At 42.4% G+C, this 20650-nt stretch overlaps 1 protein-coding gene across 4 annotated transcripts in view; it reads left to right on the top strand.

Moving 5' to 3' along the window:
• Positions 1–20650, top strand: part of nectin3a (nectin cell adhesion molecule 3a) — a 50213-nt gene that overhangs the window by 22032 nt on the left and 7531 nt on the right. For 2 of the 4 annotated variants that reach the window (XM_061781299.1, XM_061781301.1), the window contains exons 2-5: positions 6579–6932; positions 11811–12110; positions 14165–14282; positions 15035–15186. In XM_061781299.1, coding sequence (XP_061637283.1) covers positions 6579–6932; positions 11811–12110; positions 14165–14282; positions 15035–15186 — 924 coding nt within the window. Of the gene's footprint in view, positions 1–6578; positions 6933–11810; positions 12111–14164; positions 14283–15034; positions 15187–16788; positions 20644–20650 lie in introns of those variants that run through there. The other 2 variants (XM_061781302.1, XM_061781300.1) reach the window with 2 other exon arrangements.

Genomic DNA, 20650 nt, shown 5'->3' with positions numbered 1-20650 from the left:
TGGCATAGTTACAGTTGATCGAACTACTTTATTTCTTTACATTCTCTTATGTTTTTGTTTATATTTTACACTGCAGCATTATTTTTCTTTACTAAAAACAACCCACATTTTTTAAAATAGGGAGCTGGAATCGATTAATGAAATTTTTGTTCATTTCAGTGGAAAGATTGTTTTGATATACAAGTTAGACAGTTGCGACCTTGGTCAAAGAACACATTTAACTCGTAAGTCAAGGTACCGTTGTATTGCAAATAGATTTTCCCCTTTGCAATGAATTAAAATACCATGTATCTGTTCCAGCCCCCCAGAAACCACCACCATTTTTTGTTCCACATTTAGAAAAACAACAAATATCATTATATTGTATAAAACTACAATAAACCTTAATCAAAGAGTGTCATAAAACAACTGGTTTTATAAAGTGCAATTACTGTATGTACTCTAATATTTATGTTATGGATGCTTGCCTTTAAGGGGCGTGGCCTAGTGAATGACATCAGTAGCTGGAGTCGGATTTGGCCGGTTATTGTCTGCGTGTGAGCGTCTGGGCGTAAGTTGTGGCCTACAGCAGACCCTCAAATTAATGGACAAAATGATTGGCCCAGGCCTATTAGGAATGAATCAAATCAAATTCCGTCCATCCATCCATTTTCTGAGTCGCTTCTCCTCACTAGGGTCGCGGGCGTGCTGGAGCCTATCCCAGCTGTCATCGGGCAGGAGGCGGGGTACACCCTGAACTGGTTGCCAGCCAATCGCAGGGCACATAGGAACAAACAACCATTCGCACTCACAGTCATGCCTACGGGCAATTTAGAGTCTCCAATTCATGCATGTTTTTGGGATGTGGGAGGAAACCGGAGTACCCGGAGAAAACCCACGCAGGCACGGGGAGAACATGCAAACTCCACACAGGCGGGGCCGGGGATTGAACCCGGGTCCTCAGAACTGTGAGGCTGACGCTCTAACCAGTCGGCCACCGTGCCGCCCGAATCAAATCAAAATGTCCTACTTATTATCGATGGATAAAATCTAAATGGCCCAGCCCAATTTGAGAGGTTATTTCCACATTTCTGCTATTCCTAAAACTACTTTTCCTTCTGCACTTTCTACATTCTTGATTGGTGAGGTTTTTAAATCAATCCCTCATGATCGTCTATGCGATATTTGATTACATCAACAGGGACAGCGCTCTATTTCATCCTACGCACACAGGCCGACATAATGGCGTGGCTCTCCATCCAGATGACACGCTCCTTCGGGGAGGTGCGCGCCGGCCACGGGTGGGCGTTGAATTTGGCTCGTCAAGCGGCGGCGGACACGGAATGTTTGAGCCGCTTTTCCAGGCCGCCAGGAGGAAGGTTTTGATTTACTCTTTGCAGCAGCTTGTCACAATTAGTGATGTCATGAGGGAAAGAAACAAATATTGAAGCATTTCTTCAAAGCGAGCGTAGGCTTCCCATGAGTTCATTGTTTCCCTGGGCCGCTCGCGGAGGGAGGAAAAATGGTAAAAGTGCAGAGATTTTGCAGAAAAGGGCACTTGTACACGGAGTGCAGCGTACAAGGTCTTCGAACTAACAAGACCGTTCTGCTCATACTTAGATTTTTTACAATTACTTGAAACAGAGCCTTTGAAAAGAACCTTTGGTAATGAGCCGCATACTCCTTGGGGAGAGGTTGCGTAGAGCAGATGCATAGAATGCTGTCTACAAGGTCTTGTGACACAGTAGCTGCTCTGCCACTTAAACTAAGCACTTAGCCACGTCTTGATCATAAACATGATTGTTCCGTGCAACGGTCAAGGTCTTCAGACTAACGGGGCAGATAGTGTCCCTCATACTGAGCTACCTCATGACCCCAAACATGCAACTGTTTAGTTATATGAAAGTCTTCATAAATACAGTGGTGTGGGGGAAAAAAAGCGTTTGTCCCCTTCCTGATTTTTGATTGTTTTTTTTTGTGTGTGCATGTTTGTCACATTTAAATGTTTCCCATCATCGGACAAATTTAAATATCAAAGACAACACAAGTAAACACCAAATGCAGTTTTTAAAAAGTTTTTATTATTAAGGGGGAAAAAAACATATGAACCTCCATGGCCCTGTGTGAAAAAGTGTTTGCCCCCCCCGTTAAAACATAACTGTGATTCTCATACCAGAGATTTTCTCATACCGATTTTATCGGGCTGATTGGTATTGGCCGACAATTAGCATTTTATGATGATCTGCTGATCACCTTTAAGGTCATAATTTGATCAATGACATCATTGATCATTTACTCCGCGTCGCCGTCGTGCACAGTATATTTGAATCCAAAAGCTAGTTTATTTTTAGCCTTGTCGCGTCTTTTGACGTACTATTGGAAATATCTGACGGCCAATGAAGTTATTGAACAAAAATTTAAAAAACATGTCAGTCGAACAGGGAACACGTCTGAGACAGACAACACGTAATCAGACTACAAGACAAATTTGTTCTTTCATGCAATAAAATCTTGTATTCCGATACCACCGCATTCCGTTTTTTACGATCATTGGGCTTTATCTTGTCAACTCAAATGCGATCGGATACATGTGTTACCATGGCGACGACAACAAGCGTGGATCGCGCCGACTATGTTATGATGACAAAATGGGGAAAAACCTGTGTTGGTGGTCACCGGTCACAAGCAGGCAACAAAAACGATATGTAGCCTAGCAAGCGAGTGGTAACACGAACGGTTGTACGTAAACATGCCGCCGTTCTGTCAAATCATGCTCTAAAGTTTCGGTGTGGGTGAAGTCATTTAATTAAAAATAAAGTAATTTAATTACAGTAAGTTAGCACCCATTATTTCTGTCATGTAATGTTGGTTTGACCTGACTGATTAGAATACACGATCTGTCTAGAGCAGTGATTTCCAACCTTTATGGAGCCAAGGAACATATTTTACAATTGAAAAATCTCACGGCACACCAACAAACAAAAAATTAAGTACAAGTATATACAGTGAATGAACAGGTCATTCCTCCATCTTGTGATCGGATTGGTGATCGATTATCGTTTTTTTAAACTCTCTGATCGGTGGTCCCCAAAGATCCTGATCGTTAAGCCTACCCTTAACACATTCATTGCCATTGACGGCTTTAGAAGTCAAATATCCATGTCAACTGGGAAGGCTGGCAGTGAATGAGTTAATGAAATCCTTCATTTAAAACTGCATTTTGTGTTTACTTGTGTTGTCTTTGACTAATATTTAAACTTGTCTGATGATGGGAAACATTTAAACGTAAAAAAATATACGAAATCGGGAAGGGGGCCAACACTTTTTCACACCACTGTAACCTCTGGTAATGATCCACATGCTGCCGAGGGAGAGGTTGCACAGAGCAGATTAATAGAAGGCCTTATACGAGGTCCTGTGAGGAACACGGCAGCTGCTGGCCCACTAAAACTAATACAAACATACAATTGCTTAGTTACTTATGTGGAGAGCAGCATACAAAGTCTTCGGATTAACGGGCAAGCTTTTGTCACACATTCTGACCTGCCTGCGAATATTCTCATTCATCCAGGCCATTTAATTCTCAGGGCATTGAATCGATCGCAACTGGAATGTTCTGGTATGTTCTGGTTGTCTTAGAAACTGAACTGTTTTACTGACCTGCCTTGTGATCATAAACATGCAATTGTGATCACTGATGTAGTTGTTTACTGTTACTCGCGTACAAGGTCTTCGGACTATCAGGGCAGCTATAGACCCACTTACATTTAACATCGAGCTGCCTCGTGATCACAAGCATATAATTGTCTTTGTGTAGCGTAGAAGGTCTTCGGTCTTCACACTGATCTGCCTCGTGATTGCAAACATACAATTGTGTTTCTTATGCGGAGTGCAGCATACCAGGTCTTGATACACTACACGTTGATTAAAGGGAGATTAAAATTTGTTTTTAAAAAATTTCAAGCTGTATTTCAGTACCTATATCACGCTGCTTGTTTGTAGTCGTCATGCCAACTTTGCCTCACACTTCTTCCTGACTGTAGGTATCCCACGTCGAGGCCATCTGTCTGTCCTACTCCTCCCTAATGGTCAGGGTGGAGTCGGCTCAGTGCACCCCCGCCCTGTGTTTATGTACATGCTCCCTGACGCTTACGCTAAAGCAAACAGCACATGGCGCGCACTCCGGCTCTCATTTCTCAGTGTGCTTACATGGGGTCGGAAAGACGACACCCAAGCCAAAAGTGGTACAGTAGGAGTTGGGCATAAGTCTGACACGTGTCTGCGGACATCAATCAGTGGTGTTAGTTTACCGCGTCATCTCTTGTAACGATCAAATGCTTTCAAAACGCATTGATTTATGCAGTCTAATTCTGTATTGTGGATAAGTCCACACACTGTAGAATTGTGTTACCTGTTTTTTTGCTTCGATTTTGCTACGTTTCTATATTTTGGTAGTGACCAACTTTTCATTTGTGGACAAAATAACCATGATTTGGGTCTTCTGTGCCTAGTTTCAAGTATTTAAGTTCATCTGTACGTGACGTTTGACAACAAATGAACATATAGAGCGGTACGTTAGCTTCTCTCACTAGATCCTAGCAAGTTAGCCTTATGCTAGTGTTTAACGTGGTTTTTTTTTTTGGGTTATGTTAAGCAACATTTAGCGCTGGGACTGCTTTTATTTTGCTAGGTTTCTAATTTAGACCAACTTTTTATGGACAAATAACTGATCCGGCTCTTCTGTGACTGTTGTTGTGCGTTTGAGATTCTGTTAGTGACATTTGATAAGAAATTAAGATGTAACAGGTTAGCGATCACTTGTGAACAAAAGGTAGAGTAGCATTATGTGTTTTTGGTTATGTTAAGCGACATTTTGCTCTTAATTTTTTGCTTCCTTTAAGGAACGTTTAGCACTGTTACTGCTTTTGTTTTGCTAGGTTTCTACTTCTGATAATTTTTAGCATTGGAGATTATACTGTATGTTGTGATGTTGGACAAGAAACAAGTGAAGATTTAGATTCTGCCCCTTTTGTGGATTTCAATGGCCGGGGCGACTCAAAAGCTGCAGACATAAAAAAAATATTCACCAAAAAACAAAAACAAAAATACTCAGAATCTGCAGACATAAAAACATTCACAAAAAAACATTTAAAAAAAATACTATTAGGCTAACCATATCCTTGTTACTTGTGAACAAAAAGTAATGGTTTTTTTTGGTGACATTTGCGCTGCTTTTATTTTTCTAGGTTTTGTGCTGTATTTTTCCTACCAACTTTGCTTTTTAACAAAGAATTTTCAATTTGGCTCTACTGTGACTGGTGTTGTGCCTTTGAGTTCATCTGTATGTGACGTTTGAGAAAGGAGTGATAATGTCGACTACTACGTCAGCATCTGATGCTCGGTGGACTCTGGATCTAAGAATGGCGAAAGCAACCTTATCAGGAATTCCCTCTTTTAAATAAAGCAGCTATTGGGCTTTTTTTAAAATGGGCGTTATTAGGTCAAAAATCCCCCACTTGCATGTAGGCGGGTGCCAGAATCCCACGGAAAATATTTTGACAACTCTTGTGTGAGCGATGTAGAGGGGGAAAAAATAAGGAACGCTCAAGTATTACAGCATAGTTGGCAAGTTTACAGCAGAATTCAGTATACACCGAGTCGCCATTCAGACAAACTGTTTGACTCTCACACACTTGGGCCTTATTTTGGTCGAGAGAACTCTTGTGTATTGTGTGCGTGCATGTGTTTGCGTGTGTGTAATCAGGGAAATTACAGAGGACCCAAAGGAGCACAGGGGAGCCTCAGCCTCGCTCAATAGCATTGCTGCGGCTAACCGCGCGCCTCGGTGCCAAGGAGCAAAAATACCAGCCGGTGGGCCACTTTTATACGTTTGAGTCAGCGTGCACATCCGAGAGGCGCACACAGCAGATTGATGGTTCCCAAATATAACGACCTTTGCGTTGTAAACATGTCAACAGAGCTAAAATGGAGCTGAAAAAAAATATATTGGGTGTGTTGTAAAATGTTTCAACTGAGCGGCCTGAAATACTTGAGATTATGATTTAATGTGTTTGATTTTTTTAATTTTTATTTTTTTTGTCGCCTTTTGTGAACTACAAGGTGAACACATTCCTATTAATGATGAATAGGGGTAGGGGTACAAGGGGCTATTTTCATGTGTTTTTTACACTGAATCTACTAATTTGATCATTGCCAACAACATCTCAAAATAGCCACACTTTTTTTGTGGGTCTTGGTGTTTTATTTTTTGTTTTTTCCCTGTGGGAGACGGTCTAAATGGCTCTTTGAGTATTTTAAGTTTACCAACCCCTGTGTTAAGCGATGTTTAGCACTTTTATTTTGCTAGGCTTCTCCTTGCAAAATGTTTTTTTATGGACAAAAAACTTCAATTTGGCTCTTTTACTGTGGTTGTGCATTAAAGTTTATCTGTTTGTGATGTTTGACAAGGAGTGAAAATGTAGATGGGTGTGTGCTGTCCTTCTAATATGTATACAAGAAATAAACCAGAAATGAAGTGCTTGATGTTTTACTGTTGTTATGAAAATATTGGCACCGTATTTAGGGTTTATTTCTCCCAGCAGACGTGAGCAGTAACCTGGTGGTGGTGCTCCCTGAGAAAGTGAACGCAGTGCAGGGCAAGAAGATCACGCTGAGCTGTAGGATTGAGGCAGTACCTGACCTCAAACTCATCCAGTGCTCCTGGGAGCGCCAACTCCCTTCAGGCAAGGAGATCATGGCGGTGTTCCACTCGGAGTACGGGACGTCCATCCCGGCTGAGTTGGCCAATCGCGTCTCATTCGTTACCGCCTCGGCCCAAGATGTCAGCATCACCCTGGACGTCGTGAACCTTGCAGATATCGGCTCATACACCTGCAAAGTGTCCACTTTCCCGCTGGGAAATGCCCAAGCGTCCACGTATGTCAATGTATTAGGTAAGTGGGATGATTTCTATGTGGATTTGGCTGTCTTTTTTTGTGATTGCATGATTTGACACAGCATTGTACAAAAATTGCATTAGATGTTGCAATTTGTTTCAAGTTTCTCAAGTGTTTGTAAAGTCTATTTCACAAAAGAGTCACAAAGAGAAACATCCACTGGTCCTGATCACCTCACATAAGGGCAAGGAAGGGCGGGGGGAAGAGAAGTGACAGTAAAACAGGCCAAAATCCAGATCTCGGTGTGAGGCAGAGTGAGGGACAATCAAGCAGTGGTTCAACCAAAGAGTGTAGACACTAGTCTTAAGTCGAGACAAATGTTTTTACCGAGGTAGCTACTCTAATTTTTGTGGATAGGGCACTCCACACTACTGGAGCCCAAATAGAGAATCCTCTAGAACCTGCTGACGTCTTTATCTTTTTGTCGAGAGATGATTTTTTTTTGTTTGTTTGTCCTTCACCACATCATTGCATGAGGTAAAAAAACGTCAACTTTCATATAAGACATTAAGTAATTTTTTTAGTTTTTGTTAGAAGATGAGACATTCGAGTCGCACTTAAACTATCTTCAAACCAAAAACAAGGAAGTGGTATGTTTGCGTGGGGGACTGCTATTATTGGTGGAGCTAGCGGAAATATCAGATGATTGGTCCAATTTGTGGGAAGGTTGCAGTGATTGGATGAAATGGCAAGCTCCACGCGTAATTTGTGGGGATTGGTTGAATTGGTGTGAATTGTTGCGATTGCGACATTACCAACTCTGATTAGCCTGAATAGGGCTGTTATTAGTGGTGTAAAGATAGACCAAAAATGATAGTTTGGTAATAGACTATAATTTAGTTTCATGTAGAACATTTATTTGTTAAAAAAAAATTCAAAATACCCCCAAAAAATGTTTCCAGAGCTGTATTTGTTGTTGGTAGTGTATTGTTAGAAGACAGCGATAATTGACATCGTGAACGATTTGGGGCAATATGATTATGATGTGCTCTACCACCTGAACACAATGTCACCCTGTGGAATTCCTGGTAATTGAGTAAGGGCGGACACAAAAGTTCACTGTTGTCTCGGAGGCAGCTAGCTGTTAAATTGTCTGACTAAAAGTTGTCAGATCGTGTTTTTCTCTACGGTGACATGCCCTCGCTTTTTGTTTTTTTCCAGTCTTCCTTTGGCCTTGGCAGGAAAACCTCATTTGAATTATTAATGATCGTTTAACCAGGAGAGTATTGAATTTCAAAGCGTGTCAAAAGTGCACTCGCTTTGGTTGTGTACAAACAAACCTCAAGAACTGAATCCCCTCACTGACTCAATGCTCCAATTGGCACAGGAACAGACCATCTATTGCAGATAGACCGTTAAAACCACCCAGACAATGACACTGACTGCAACACATGGCTTCAATCAGACATATATTACGCAAGATTTGTCGCACAGCACAGTCCCATCAACATCGTGAATCATAGATCAAAATGTATATCAGGAGGACATGTACTGTATGATGCCAAAAGATAGCAATGACCTTTTGTAGTATGTATGCTGACATGTTAATAGGAAGCCAGCCGTGTAAAAATGGACACTTCAGTTGTACGTCACACCAACGTCACAAGTGCAGCGACTATAAGAATTTATTCTCCCGATGAGTTGTACCCCCCCGGCTCTCTCTTAAATTTGTCTGCTCGCTCCTGCAGCCAACGCTGCAGCTTTTTATTATTATTTTTTTTTTTTGCCAAGTCAGAAAACTGAAAATTCAGCTGCGCATACAGATCTGCTGACTCATGGAAAAGCCCAAGCTCATGCAGTGGATAGAGTAACTGCTCACCCGCTTTTATGGGAAAGGATGTAATGTGATGCACACCTCTTTTAAAAAGTGATCTCGCAAAATTAATTCGGAACAGAAGACCCGGAATTCATTATCGTAGCTTTCGGATCCTTCGGAAACCCCCCAAAAAATTATTTTTAATTTTTTTTCTATGTACTTTTGGTTGGCTCTTTATGAGTACGGCTATGATGATGATTTTTCAAATATTTTTTTTTTTCATTGAATAACTAATGAATGATTTTGGCTAATAGGCTTTTTGACCTGCTCTACCCTCCATAGGTTGCAGTCAGGAAGTGTGATACTGAGTTTGTGTTCAAATGTAGGGAGTCAAAGTAAAAAGTCGTTTTTTGGGGGTTTTATTTGTCCTGTTCGGCTGTTAGGTCAAGCAGAATGGAGGATCTGTATCCCTTTTGTGCCGGAACAGTTTGACTTTTTCACAGTGGAGTTTTTAAGCTGCCGCTGTGGTTTCTTAGTATTATAATGGGTATTTATTGAGAATCAAGAGTCGAGCAGTCGAACAGAACAAAGTTTCTCGAGGGGAGTGAGAAAAAAAGACAACAAAAGACAAAGCACTAACTGTAAACAAGATGAGAAAAGTAAATCCTTGTATATCAAGAACAATGACACATTAGATATGCGTGTTGTGCGGGGCAGTCATGCTACACCCTGTGAGGGAAGCACAGGACAAGATAGGACCGGACAAGATAGGACAGGACAAGGAGAGGAGAGGAAGCATGCAGGACAAGGGTTGTGAACCAGCTGTACAACTGAAGAGTAGTTTTTGAAAAGTAGAGAGTTACGTGAAAACCTACTTAATTACACTAATTATGTATATGTACTTGGTTACTTTCCACCATGGGGGTAAATTGACATGCGGTGTGAAAGGGTCTAATGTTTGCTTAGCCTTTCCGCCCTTCTGGCGTTCCCCTCCCTTCCTGACATCACTCCAAATGAACATGTCTGTCTCGTGGAGTCACTAACATAGAGCAGCTACTGTTTTTAGCCTGAGCCTGCTAGTAAGGCGGGGCAGAGGGAGGAAGCCTGACGACTGCGGCACGAGTGCGGCTTCCCCCCACCCCGGTGCGGGAGACGGACGGCTATTTTTAGGGACCGGGGTGCCGGGAGTTATTTTTGGAATTTGTAGCCGCAGCTCCTGCTCGACTGGGGACGAGGGGAGCAGATGTCCCGAAGGTGACGGCCTTGTCTCGGGATGAGGTGGTCGCCCCTCGCCTTTAAAACTGTCGTCGGCTCAGTCAGTGGAGCAGCTGCTTGGGCGCTTTAATAGGGACACGCGAGACAAAAGAGAAACAATGGCAAGGAAATGTAATTTTATAGTTAACTTTATAACAGATGCTGCTGACACTGGGAAATGTCTGCGCTTTTTGTTTTCTGTTTGAACTTAACATAAGTGAAAGAAAAACATTTCAGCTGTGATGAAATTTTGGCAAACCTTATTTTCTGTAGAAAACTTTAGTGTGCTATTTTATTTGTTTTCATTGAACTTCATAAGCCATGCTGCTGAGCCTGGGAGCTCCCTGCACTTTTTAAGAATTTTAAAACGTCTGTTGACTAAGATGAAAAATAATATTGTGGGGGGAAAAAAAAAAACATTTTGCAAATCTGAAAAGCTCGTTTAATAAACATATTTTTCAAGAAATTTAAACATTTTGTATTATTTAAAAGTTTTCCAATATTTTGCCTTTGACTGCAAATAAATATTGACTCCAAATATCGGTCATTGGCCTCCTTGAATACTAATAATCTGAATCGGTATCGGCCGTGGAAAAAAATCTTATCGGTCTAGCTCTACTTTTCGTACCATATTAATGTCACACTCGACTTGTTTTTCAGGCTTTATGGCGCACCCTGCTGTTAAACTTCACCACTTCTCTCTCTGCTTCTTTTTCACGTTTTTGTGTAGCACACTGCTATCACACTTAGTCAGGCTCTGTGCTTCTTTTTCAGACTTTTACGTTGTCACGCTCACGTTCTTCAGTCTCGTGTCGCACATTGCAATCACGCTTTGTCACTTTCCTCTGTGCTTTTGTCAGGCTTTTGAGTCACACACTTAGTCACGCTCCTACTCTGCGCATCTTTTTCAGGTTTTTGTGTATCACACTGTCGTCACAATTTGTCACATCTCCCCTAACTGTGCCTTACATTGCTATCACACCCTCTGTTCTTCTTCAGGCTTTTGTGTATTACACTGCTGTTGTTCTTTGTCACGTCTCTAACTCTGTGCTTCTTTTTCAGGCTTTTTCTAACCACATTGCTTTTACACACACACTCTGCGATTCTTTTTCAGGCTTTTGTATAGCACACTGCTGTTAAGCTTTGGCACTTTACTCACTCTGTGCTTTTTTTTTTGTCATGCTTTTACCTAGCACACTGTTGTGACACTCTCTTTGCTTCTTTTTCAGCTTTGCCCTTACCACATTGCTGTCATGCTCTGTTCCTCATGCTTTTGTGTAGCACAGTGCTTTCACGGTTTGTCACGTCTCCCATACTCTCTTGGTGCTTCTTTTGCAGGCTATTGTGCTTCTGTGTACATGTTAATGTTTTGATATAATAAAGTGGATACACTTGCACTGCCTTGTGTGCCCAAAGCTCACTAAGTGGCTTGCTTCATTGTATCATTTAAAAGCCATTAGGCTTTGCTAGATATTAAAAACTGGACAGATGCTGCTGGTGTTTTTTCCCATTGAAGTCCTCTTTATAATTGAATAGCAATCATTTGTAATGAATGTGTTGCAAATTTCCAGGAGTATTTTTAAACTGGAAACTTTTCCATGAGAATTTAGTGGAATAAATGGGAACTTTCACGGAACTCAACATCCCGTAGAAAGTTCCCTATTTGGAATTTTACCAAAATTCCCTGACTTAACTTCCAATGGAACTTTACCGGAAACTTTCCACCCCTTTCCATTCCTAATGTACAGTATGTAAATGGTAGGAAGGATGGTTTTCCACAGAGGGCCACTTCCTTCATCTTCTCTTCTGATGCCCATGATTTATTCATGTACAGTACTAATTGTGATATCGTCTCGTTCCTCCAGTGGAGCCCAAGGTGTACGTGTCGGCCGGGCCCGCCGCCCTGCTGGAAGGCGAGAGCGAGTCTCTGGTGGCCACTTGCATCGCCGAGCGCGGCCGCCCTGCCGCCGAAGTCTCCTGGGAGACGGAGCTGCGCGGCCGCGAGGAGACGCAGAGTCACGACGAGCCCGACGGCACGGCTAGCGTGCACGTACGCTACATGTGGGAGCCGCACAGCTCCGCCCAGGGCAAGACGCTCACCTGCGTGGTGCGCCACCCCGCACTGCAGACCGAGTTCCGCATACCCTACACGCTCAATATTCAGTGTGAGTAACCATATTTGTCTGCTTTGAGACAAGCTTAGCTTGTGCATTATGTCAGCGCTAACGTGAACGGCGGTGTCTCGCTGAAACATGTTTGCATGAGAGAGCAAAGGCTTTGAACTATCTTTTTAAAAAATAATAATAATTATTCGCAGAATTCCATAAATAAAGGACAGTTTATGCAACAACATTTTGTTTTTTTCCTCAAAAAGATAGTTAATCAGTTATCATATAATTAAATTTGTCCAGTTCACCCATCAACTGTACAGTTTTTATCCATCCATCCATTTTCTACCGCTTATCTGAGGTCGGGTCGCGAGGGCAGTAGCTTTAGCAGGGACGCCCAGACTTCCCTCTCCTCAGCCACTACCCCCGGAAGACCTGGATGAAGTGACAGTTTTTATGAGATATATTATTAGTCATGTGCTGTTTGGCGCAACCCTGTTACAGAAACTCAGGCAGCTGCAAAACGTGTCAAAAACATCGCTGATTAAAACCTTTACAATTAAATAATGTTACATTTTATTTGAATACGAAGTTCACACTGTAATTACAGTAACAGGGTTGAAAATGCTAATGATACGCTTAACTGGCCAAGCACAAACATGACTGTATGATTTAAAAAAAATTAAAAATAAATAAAAACAACTTACATTAATGTATTTTTAGGAACCTTGGTTTGAGTGACACACAGAAAACAGTGAAAAATATGAAAAATACCAAAAAAGGACTTAACCTTACTCATGGTCAGAACAGTTAGCTTGTCATCTCCTGAGTCATATAGCTCACTTTTTTTTCTCTTCCTCTAGATGGCTAAAAAGGTTTTATTAACTGGATTCCCTGCATGTCGAGGCACACAACTGCAGAGCATAATTATTGCTATTTTAATATTAAGGAATCATTTTTACTACAGCTACAGTTTGAGTCACCCCCCACCCCCCTCATGACAGCTATAATTTACACATTTAAAATGCATGTTTATAATAGTAGTTTAGCTCTTGCTGTAATGGTTGGTGCTAATGTTAGCGCGAGTATCTTGCTGCAACATACTTGCATAAAACTAAGAGAAAATGAAAAATTAACTATAACTCTATAGTCGTCTCGCGTCTTTCGTCGTGTCATTAGCTAATTGCTACACAGGCTTCACACATAGTGCAACTGTTCCCTTACCCTGGCGCACTCATGAACACAATACACACTATAATTAATGGAATTACAGGCACTGAGAAAACTTAGTTTTCTTTCTGTCATAAATTGAAATTAACGACACAATAGTCCAGGCTCAAGTTGACACAAAATGGCTGCCTCTTCAGTATTTCAAAATCATTTTTTCGAGTTGCAACTCATTGTTGTTCCTGCTATGATGACATATAATGTATCATTTAATTGCGTGGTGGCTTGCTGATGAAGCTTATTTGAGGAAAGTACCGATCAAGCCCCAGCGGTGACACGAGTAGCAGGAGCGCAATGGAGTTAGGGGTGAGGAAGGCAGTGGGCGTAGAAGCGGGGAAAAGCAAGGTGAATACAGGCGGAACGCAACTTTGTGGCTCAATAAATCATTGCCGAGGCACATGTGAGGGTTTTCTAAGTGCAAAAGAAGCACAATTTCAACTGCGTGACGGGTCAGCGAGCGAGACGGGCCGAGACGTCCTCCTTTCTCTTCAGTAATGACTCGCTCATTTGTTCTCCGGAGAAATCAAAATGGGCAAAATTGGATATCCGACCGAGTCTGTGTTTGCTGTGTTTTATTACAACTGCACGTGCTGGCTTCATCCAGAACATGTACCCCCTGTTTGCTTTTCTGTTTTGTGGAATTTATTAGCTGTACTTCTTCTTTTGTTCGAATTCTCCTCCAACCTCAGGTCATTTATTTGTTCTTGGCAGCCCTGCCAATCCTTTGTTTTAGGCTACCGTGTTCCTTGTAATCTAACATAACCCACACTGTGTTTTTCTCCTTAGAGAACAGCTTGTTGAGTGTATACATGGTCCCAAATGTGCTTTGGACAGCACAACGCTTGTTGACGCTAACTTTTGTTGTGCCTTTTGTTTTTACACAGTTGCACCGATGGTCTTCATAAAGGGGGGGGAGAAAAACTGGTATGCCGGACAAACCGATGTGACGATCATTTGTGGCGCGCAGGCCAATCCCCCCGTCCGGGAGTATACGTGGGTCAGGTCGGTACACAATTATTGGACCTTTTCGCCATGATGTCACATGTACTTCTGAGTACAAAAACTCAAAAGTTTACACCAATAGTAAACAAACCCTTCCAGTCATTTGGCGGCTATTGTTTACAAACGTTATGATAACTACACTGTTTTATAGCCAGGCTTTCATAGTATAGCCACACAATGCATTTCCATAACCACTTACAGCTTGAGTTGATTGATAATGTAATTTATTGTCCCAATGGTACACAACTAGGGTACTTTTTAGGTGTCTATGTTAAACAAAACAACAACAACAAAAAACCTTTACATGCTTAGGTGGTGCTGCTTGGTGAGGCATTAATACGCGGGGTCTTACTCTAGATATTCAGAGTTATTTTCTTTGACACTGGATCCGCCGGTCGTAGCCATCAGGAAGACTCTACACTATAAATAACAGTCCAAATGTCTCCTGCATGCGAGTAAGTCAGACCTTGTGGCACTCTGTTGGCCTCTGATGCAAAAACGAGGCTCATGGCGTCCTGACAGGAGCAGCAAAGTCTCGCCCTGTGAAACCTTATGCCCTCAAGACTTTAGAAGAAGAGCCATTCTTCTAAGTGTTTTTCCCAGTCTGTATATCATCGCCTAAGCCCAAATAAAATGTTTCATACTCTTTTCACCATGACATCACATGTACTTCCAAGGTGGCAGTAGGATACCACCGCTAGTAAGCATTCAAACATTATGAAAAGGTCTTTTTTTTTTTTCACCTCTCCCAGGTTGGATGGACAAATGCCGGAGAACGTTAATATTGTTACCAACCGGTTCGCTTTCACGCGCCCGTTGGAGCTCAACGACTCGGGCGTGTACCGCTGCGAAGCCACCAATGACGTTGGCGTGCGCAGCCACGACTTGTCCATCTGGGTGCAAGGTAATGTCCCACTTCTGACACCTCTTGCAGACATTGGACTTCGTGAATGCCTCAGCCTACATACAACTCGTACACACAGTATTTCTTGTCATTGTTTTTTTTTTTTCGTTGTGCTAAGTGTTACCCCAAATAATAGTCAAGGAATGATCGCATTGCAATAATTGTATGGGCCTGATTGACTAAGATCCCAAATAGCTGACGCTGAATTGTGTGTTCACTCACTCTAACCCTTTGAGCGTGCTATTGGCAAAATGTATAAAGTGGTGGAGACCACCGTATTCACAAAGAGGGTGTTGCGCTTTAGATAGTGCTGATGGTTTACTCCGTGAAATATTTGATACAGCACCGCAGGCACAAAATAGTTTGAAGTGATGGAACTGGAAGTGTAAATAGAAGAGACACACAGATTATTGAGTTCCAAAAAAGTCAATCACTCTGATAATTTTGGTGAAGCCAGTAACCACATAAAAGCCATGTTTTGTTTGATTTAGCTCGTCCCGAGTGTGTGGAAATTGGATACATCTGCCCAACATTTGTAACGTTGTGTTTAAAACTTGGTAAAGCATAAATGAAAAGCTGCTCTGGGAGGGGCCAGCACCAGTTGTCACTCTGCGCTCAAATGACCCAGACGCAAGGAAATGCAGAGTTGAAAGGAGTTACGGCATGACTCCTTCTTGTGACTGGCTCAAGTCAGACCTTACATCATCCAGTGGCGCCAAAATCGTATCGCTGCAAATTGCAGGATGTCATGATAATTTGTTTCTTCTTCTTTCAGAAGGGATCAATTAAGACTCATAATCAGATATCCGCCATTCATCTCAGGGTTGATAAACCTCATTGCGCACGCTAAAGGAATCTTTTTGCTCTTGCCAGAAAAATGAAAAATGTAGCAGTTTGAACAGACGCTATTCTAAAAGCTCCTGATTAGTAGATTCGCTTTAACTTTTGCGTAATCAATCAGGTTTGTGCTCATTCTTGCACACGCGACCTTTAAATCAGGCCCCAAGTCTATTTATCTGTTGCAAAGTTTTCATGTGTTGTGGTTCAGGAAAAGAATAGACTTTGATTCTCTCAGTGATGCACTGGTCAGCTTTCTTGGCGGCGTAATGAACTGCATAGACAGATTTGCAAGTCATGAGAATTATGTGGCGTATATAAGCCGTGAAATGTTCCAGTGTAACATTGCGGAGCCGTTGAGTGCGTGCGTCCAGGTGTAAATGTCAATAAAGGCCGCAGACTGGACTGTTCCTGGATCATCCAAATGTGTTTTCCTGATTGGCGTTGTATAAATGCCGGAGATAAATCCTTTCCCTGGGACGCTACTGCATCCACATCTGTGCTTCCTGCGCCGAGGCCCCGTGAGGCCACTCGACCGGCTCAGTATTGCAAAGTCAGGGCCAGGGTGTGGATCCTGAGAACTCTCCTTTTTGTTTTCATTCCTGCGTCGCTCCTTTGTAATCCCTCTCCAAACAAAGCAACCGCTGCCTTTGGACCACCCCCCACCCACCGCACACACACCTCCCCACTGGCCACGCCGATCGCTCGGTTTTGGAAAGCACTGGACGCGCCCCAAAAAAGCTGTCACGCTTCATCTGTTTGCAGGCCCGAGTCCTCCTCCGAGCGAAAGCACAGCTGACAGACATTCCGTCCAGGAAAGACTCTGCTGGCCAATTATCTTGGCTCTCTCTCCAAATATTAAGACTTGGGGCATGCGGCCTCTCGCCCCCATCCTCCTCCTACCCCGTCCGTGGTGGAGTTATGTTCCCTCCCGCTCCGCTTTCCCTTCCCCCGCTTGCTGTCGTTGTTCTGAAGCCTTGTGGTTTTTGGCCACTCACTTCTCAGATGAGCAGCGACGCAGTTGCAGATGCTCTGAACCCTTACATACTGTTTGGGTCCAATTTCAACACCTTTGACACCAATAAATATACCCTAAATGTCATCCTTCCACCCTGAAATTTGATTAATTTTTCTCAAGTTACCCAAAGTATACAAAAAAGAATTTATTTTCTAACTTTTACAGATGCTGTTGCAGGTCAAATTTGACCCATGTCCTCAAATGGATTTTAGATTTTCCAGTGTGTATTAAATCAAAGAAAAATGGTGCTAATTGTGGCAATCCTGAAAACTGTCGTAAGAAATTCATGAATAGGAGAATCCGCAGGTGCCGAACCGCGAGTATCCGGGGGTCCACTCTCTGTCAATAATCTATTTTTGTGTATTTTTATGGGGCAGTGTTAACTGTGTTAAAAGGGGGCTTGAAGCAGTTCGCACATTTGCATCGGTCCCTGCAGAAACGTGCACCTGTTGGCTTTTGAAGGATCCTTATGGAGTCTCCAAACAGTGAACAAATAAAAAAAAAAAGCATAAAAAACAAACGGAACAGAAGTCACTCAAATGTCAGAGACTTGACACGGGTGTTGGATATACTTTTTCTGTAAAACAGATGGGATTACGCATCCATTTATTCTAGTCTGAAAGGTAATTCATACGTTTTGAAATGATCCAAAATTCATAAATTTGATAGAAAATGATTATGGGAATAATCTTGGGACCTGCAACTTAATTCTATTTTACATGGAAAAAGAACAATATGCCTCCGCACATAAAAGGCCCCTTCAGGGTGCCGTCGATGGTTAGCCACAAAGAATGTTAATGCCAGCGGAGCACTTAATTGACTTGTCATTATCCTGCCAAATCATTGCGATGATAGCAAACAACCAACAAGTGCTGTAAAGACTCAGTAGTTTTACTTTATTTTAGTCTTCTTTTGTTTTATTTTGCAAGTGGATGGTGTCCTTTCTACTTACATGAGCGTTACGAATGTTAACATTGTACTCATACAGTTCCTAAAGGTTGTTGTTAACCATGATCTGATGTGACGGTATTCATTCACGTGATTTGTTTTGAAATTACAACAACTTGCAAGTCAACCAGCATGACAGAACGGATCATGTTGAGTGTATTTTTTGTGTTATGGGTCACTGTAACCCAACTGTGGGGAAATTGCGGACAGTGGGAAGATTTTCCGTTTTCAGCTTACCCATTTGACGTCAGTCTTTTGTATGACTTGTGCTTTTGTATATCTCTGCCGGTTTTTTTCCTGACCGGAGCTCACCAATCCCCGGATGAATGTAAGGGTATAATAAAAGGCTTGCGGCAGTAAGGGTGTAAAAAGTTAAGCAAACAAATCATGCGAGTCGGAAAATACATGGCGTGTGTTTTGTTTTGGCGTTCTGTGTATTATGTTGTCATCTTTTTGGCGATTCCCCACTGTTGTTTTGAAAATGCCTTTACCAGAAATGGGCTAAAATTTCTTTACCCTTGCGTGGGCAACACATGCTGATTTCTACCATCTTAATGGTCTTTAAAATGTGAGAGACCCCAAAACAATTTTAAAAAATGACAAGTGTATTCTTCCTGCTCTCCTAATGTATGATCATGTCCTTGAAATAACCAACACAGCAGACGACGCACATTACCATGTCTGTTGCAGTACCAAGACTGACCTGTTAGAGGCAGCCCAGTGCCACAATGCATCTGGACAGACAGAAATTTAAAAAAGGCAAAAGAGCAGTAGTAGAAGATTGCGCCCCGCACCATCAGGATAATCGTTCAGGCTAACTTTTACAGACATCTGACAATCGAGCCTTTGTTAACTTTAAAAGGGGGGGGGGGGGTTCAAAATCATCCTGCTTATCATTTTGCGTGTAATCGTTCAAGATAGTCTTTTCGAGACGCCCGACAACTGGGCCTTTGCTGTCTTTGATCTGAAGGGAGGATGCTCAAATTTGGCTGATTTTCGGCATGTGTGTACACCACATTAGAGGATATTGTTCGGATAATCTTTTAGAGACCTCTGACATTTGGGCCTTTCCTGACCTTTAGCCAAAGTGGGATAAATGCTCCAAATTGTCCTGGTTATCGCTATGTGTTATGTGTGTATCCCACACTACAGGATAATCGTTGAGATCTCCGACAATCGAACTGTGGCTGACTTTCAGCAGCACCTATTAAGCCATTTAGGTGGATGAGAGCGAATCGCAAATAAACAGCACAAAGTGAGCGACGTTGACATGTGCTCGTGCCCTCCGGTCCAACTGAGCGACGCTCTTCGCGACCTTCACAAAGAGCCGCCGCCACCTCCTCCTCCAGAGGACAAATGATCGATCACAGCATTTTCTCACATGATGACCCCGCAGCAGGGTTTGGCAGACGTGTGTGGGCGACGTCCATGTCCTTTTTATAATCTCCTCATCTACTTTTATCTCCCCTGCGCTCAAAACACACATGTTCGTTCAGCGCGCCGGCTTCTCCTTTTTCTTTCCTTTGTGCCTTTTTCCGCCGGACAGTGCAGCATTCAACGGATTCTTTGCCCTCGGGAGAATCATACGTCTGCTGGTGTGCAGTGTGCAGTGTGCTAGTGGAAATTCAACTGAAGAGCGCATTGTCGCGAGGCCGTTTGAACTGACGTCTGGTACGTTTTGGCTACTGTGCATGCTGGAGGAGTGTTGTGTCCTGTTTAAGACAATCCAAGGATAATTTACACTTCAAAAGATTTTTGTTTGTATTATTTGATTGATTGTTTTTATCATTTCAGTCTCTACATTTGTAGGTCTTAATTAATATCTTTTTGTAATGTTTGACTGTTTCCAATAATCCATAGGTTCACAAAAAGTCTGGGAACGTGAAATGTATATGTCATACGATTAATGCGAGCACTCGATTTATTTCTAATAACTGCCTCCTTGCACAATAGAAATAAACACAAGTACAGTGGTACCTGGACTTAGGAGTGCCACAACTTAACGAGTTTTTCAAGTTATGAGCTTGGTCAATTTTGATTTCGATTTAAATGTTTTTTTCGGTATCCGGTGCACGCCAAAACTGAAGTGACGAGCGAGCTACAGAAACGCTGCTGCCGTATAACAAAACACAGAACGATTACTACATGTGATTGCCCTCTCATATGGGCAAGGAGAGCCACAGTCGCAGATGCACTTTCGGCCGTTTATTGAACGGGCCAAACGCAATGAGTCTTTGAAACGGTGATAAAAATGCATGATTATAGAGATCAAGCACTTCACTTATATATTTATTTCTTTATTTTGTATGGCTCGTCAGCGGGGGAGGCTCGCTTAAAACCCAGAAATGCCGTGTTGCCGTTCAGGTGCGTTGAGTGCACGGGTAACAACCAACGAGTGGGCTGGTACGTGACTAGTTCCTAACGATGCCGGTGTACTGGAAATAATCCACACAATCAGAGTTGCAGTAATGCAGCGTTTTCTAATCAAGCCATGGCGGAGCAAACGGCGTGCTCGTTGAGCAGTTGCGAGTGCAGCGGGGCAGGAGAAGCCCGCTTGAAATTTCCTCCGCGTGCGAGTGCTGGCTTGTACTTGTTACACAACATAAAGCGCGGACATTGTTCTTCCTTTTTTATGACTTAATCCTCACTCGTCCTCTCCGC

Source organism: Phyllopteryx taeniolatus, chromosome 8 (assembly GCF_024500385.1).
Source record: "Phyllopteryx taeniolatus isolate TA_2022b chromosome 8, UOR_Ptae_1.2, whole genome shotgun sequence".
Taxonomy (NCBI): Eukaryota; Metazoa; Chordata; class Actinopteri; order Syngnathiformes; family Syngnathidae; genus Phyllopteryx; species Phyllopteryx taeniolatus.
Note: the sequence above shows the minus strand (reverse complement) of the source record. Positions and strands in the feature narration are given on the sequence as shown.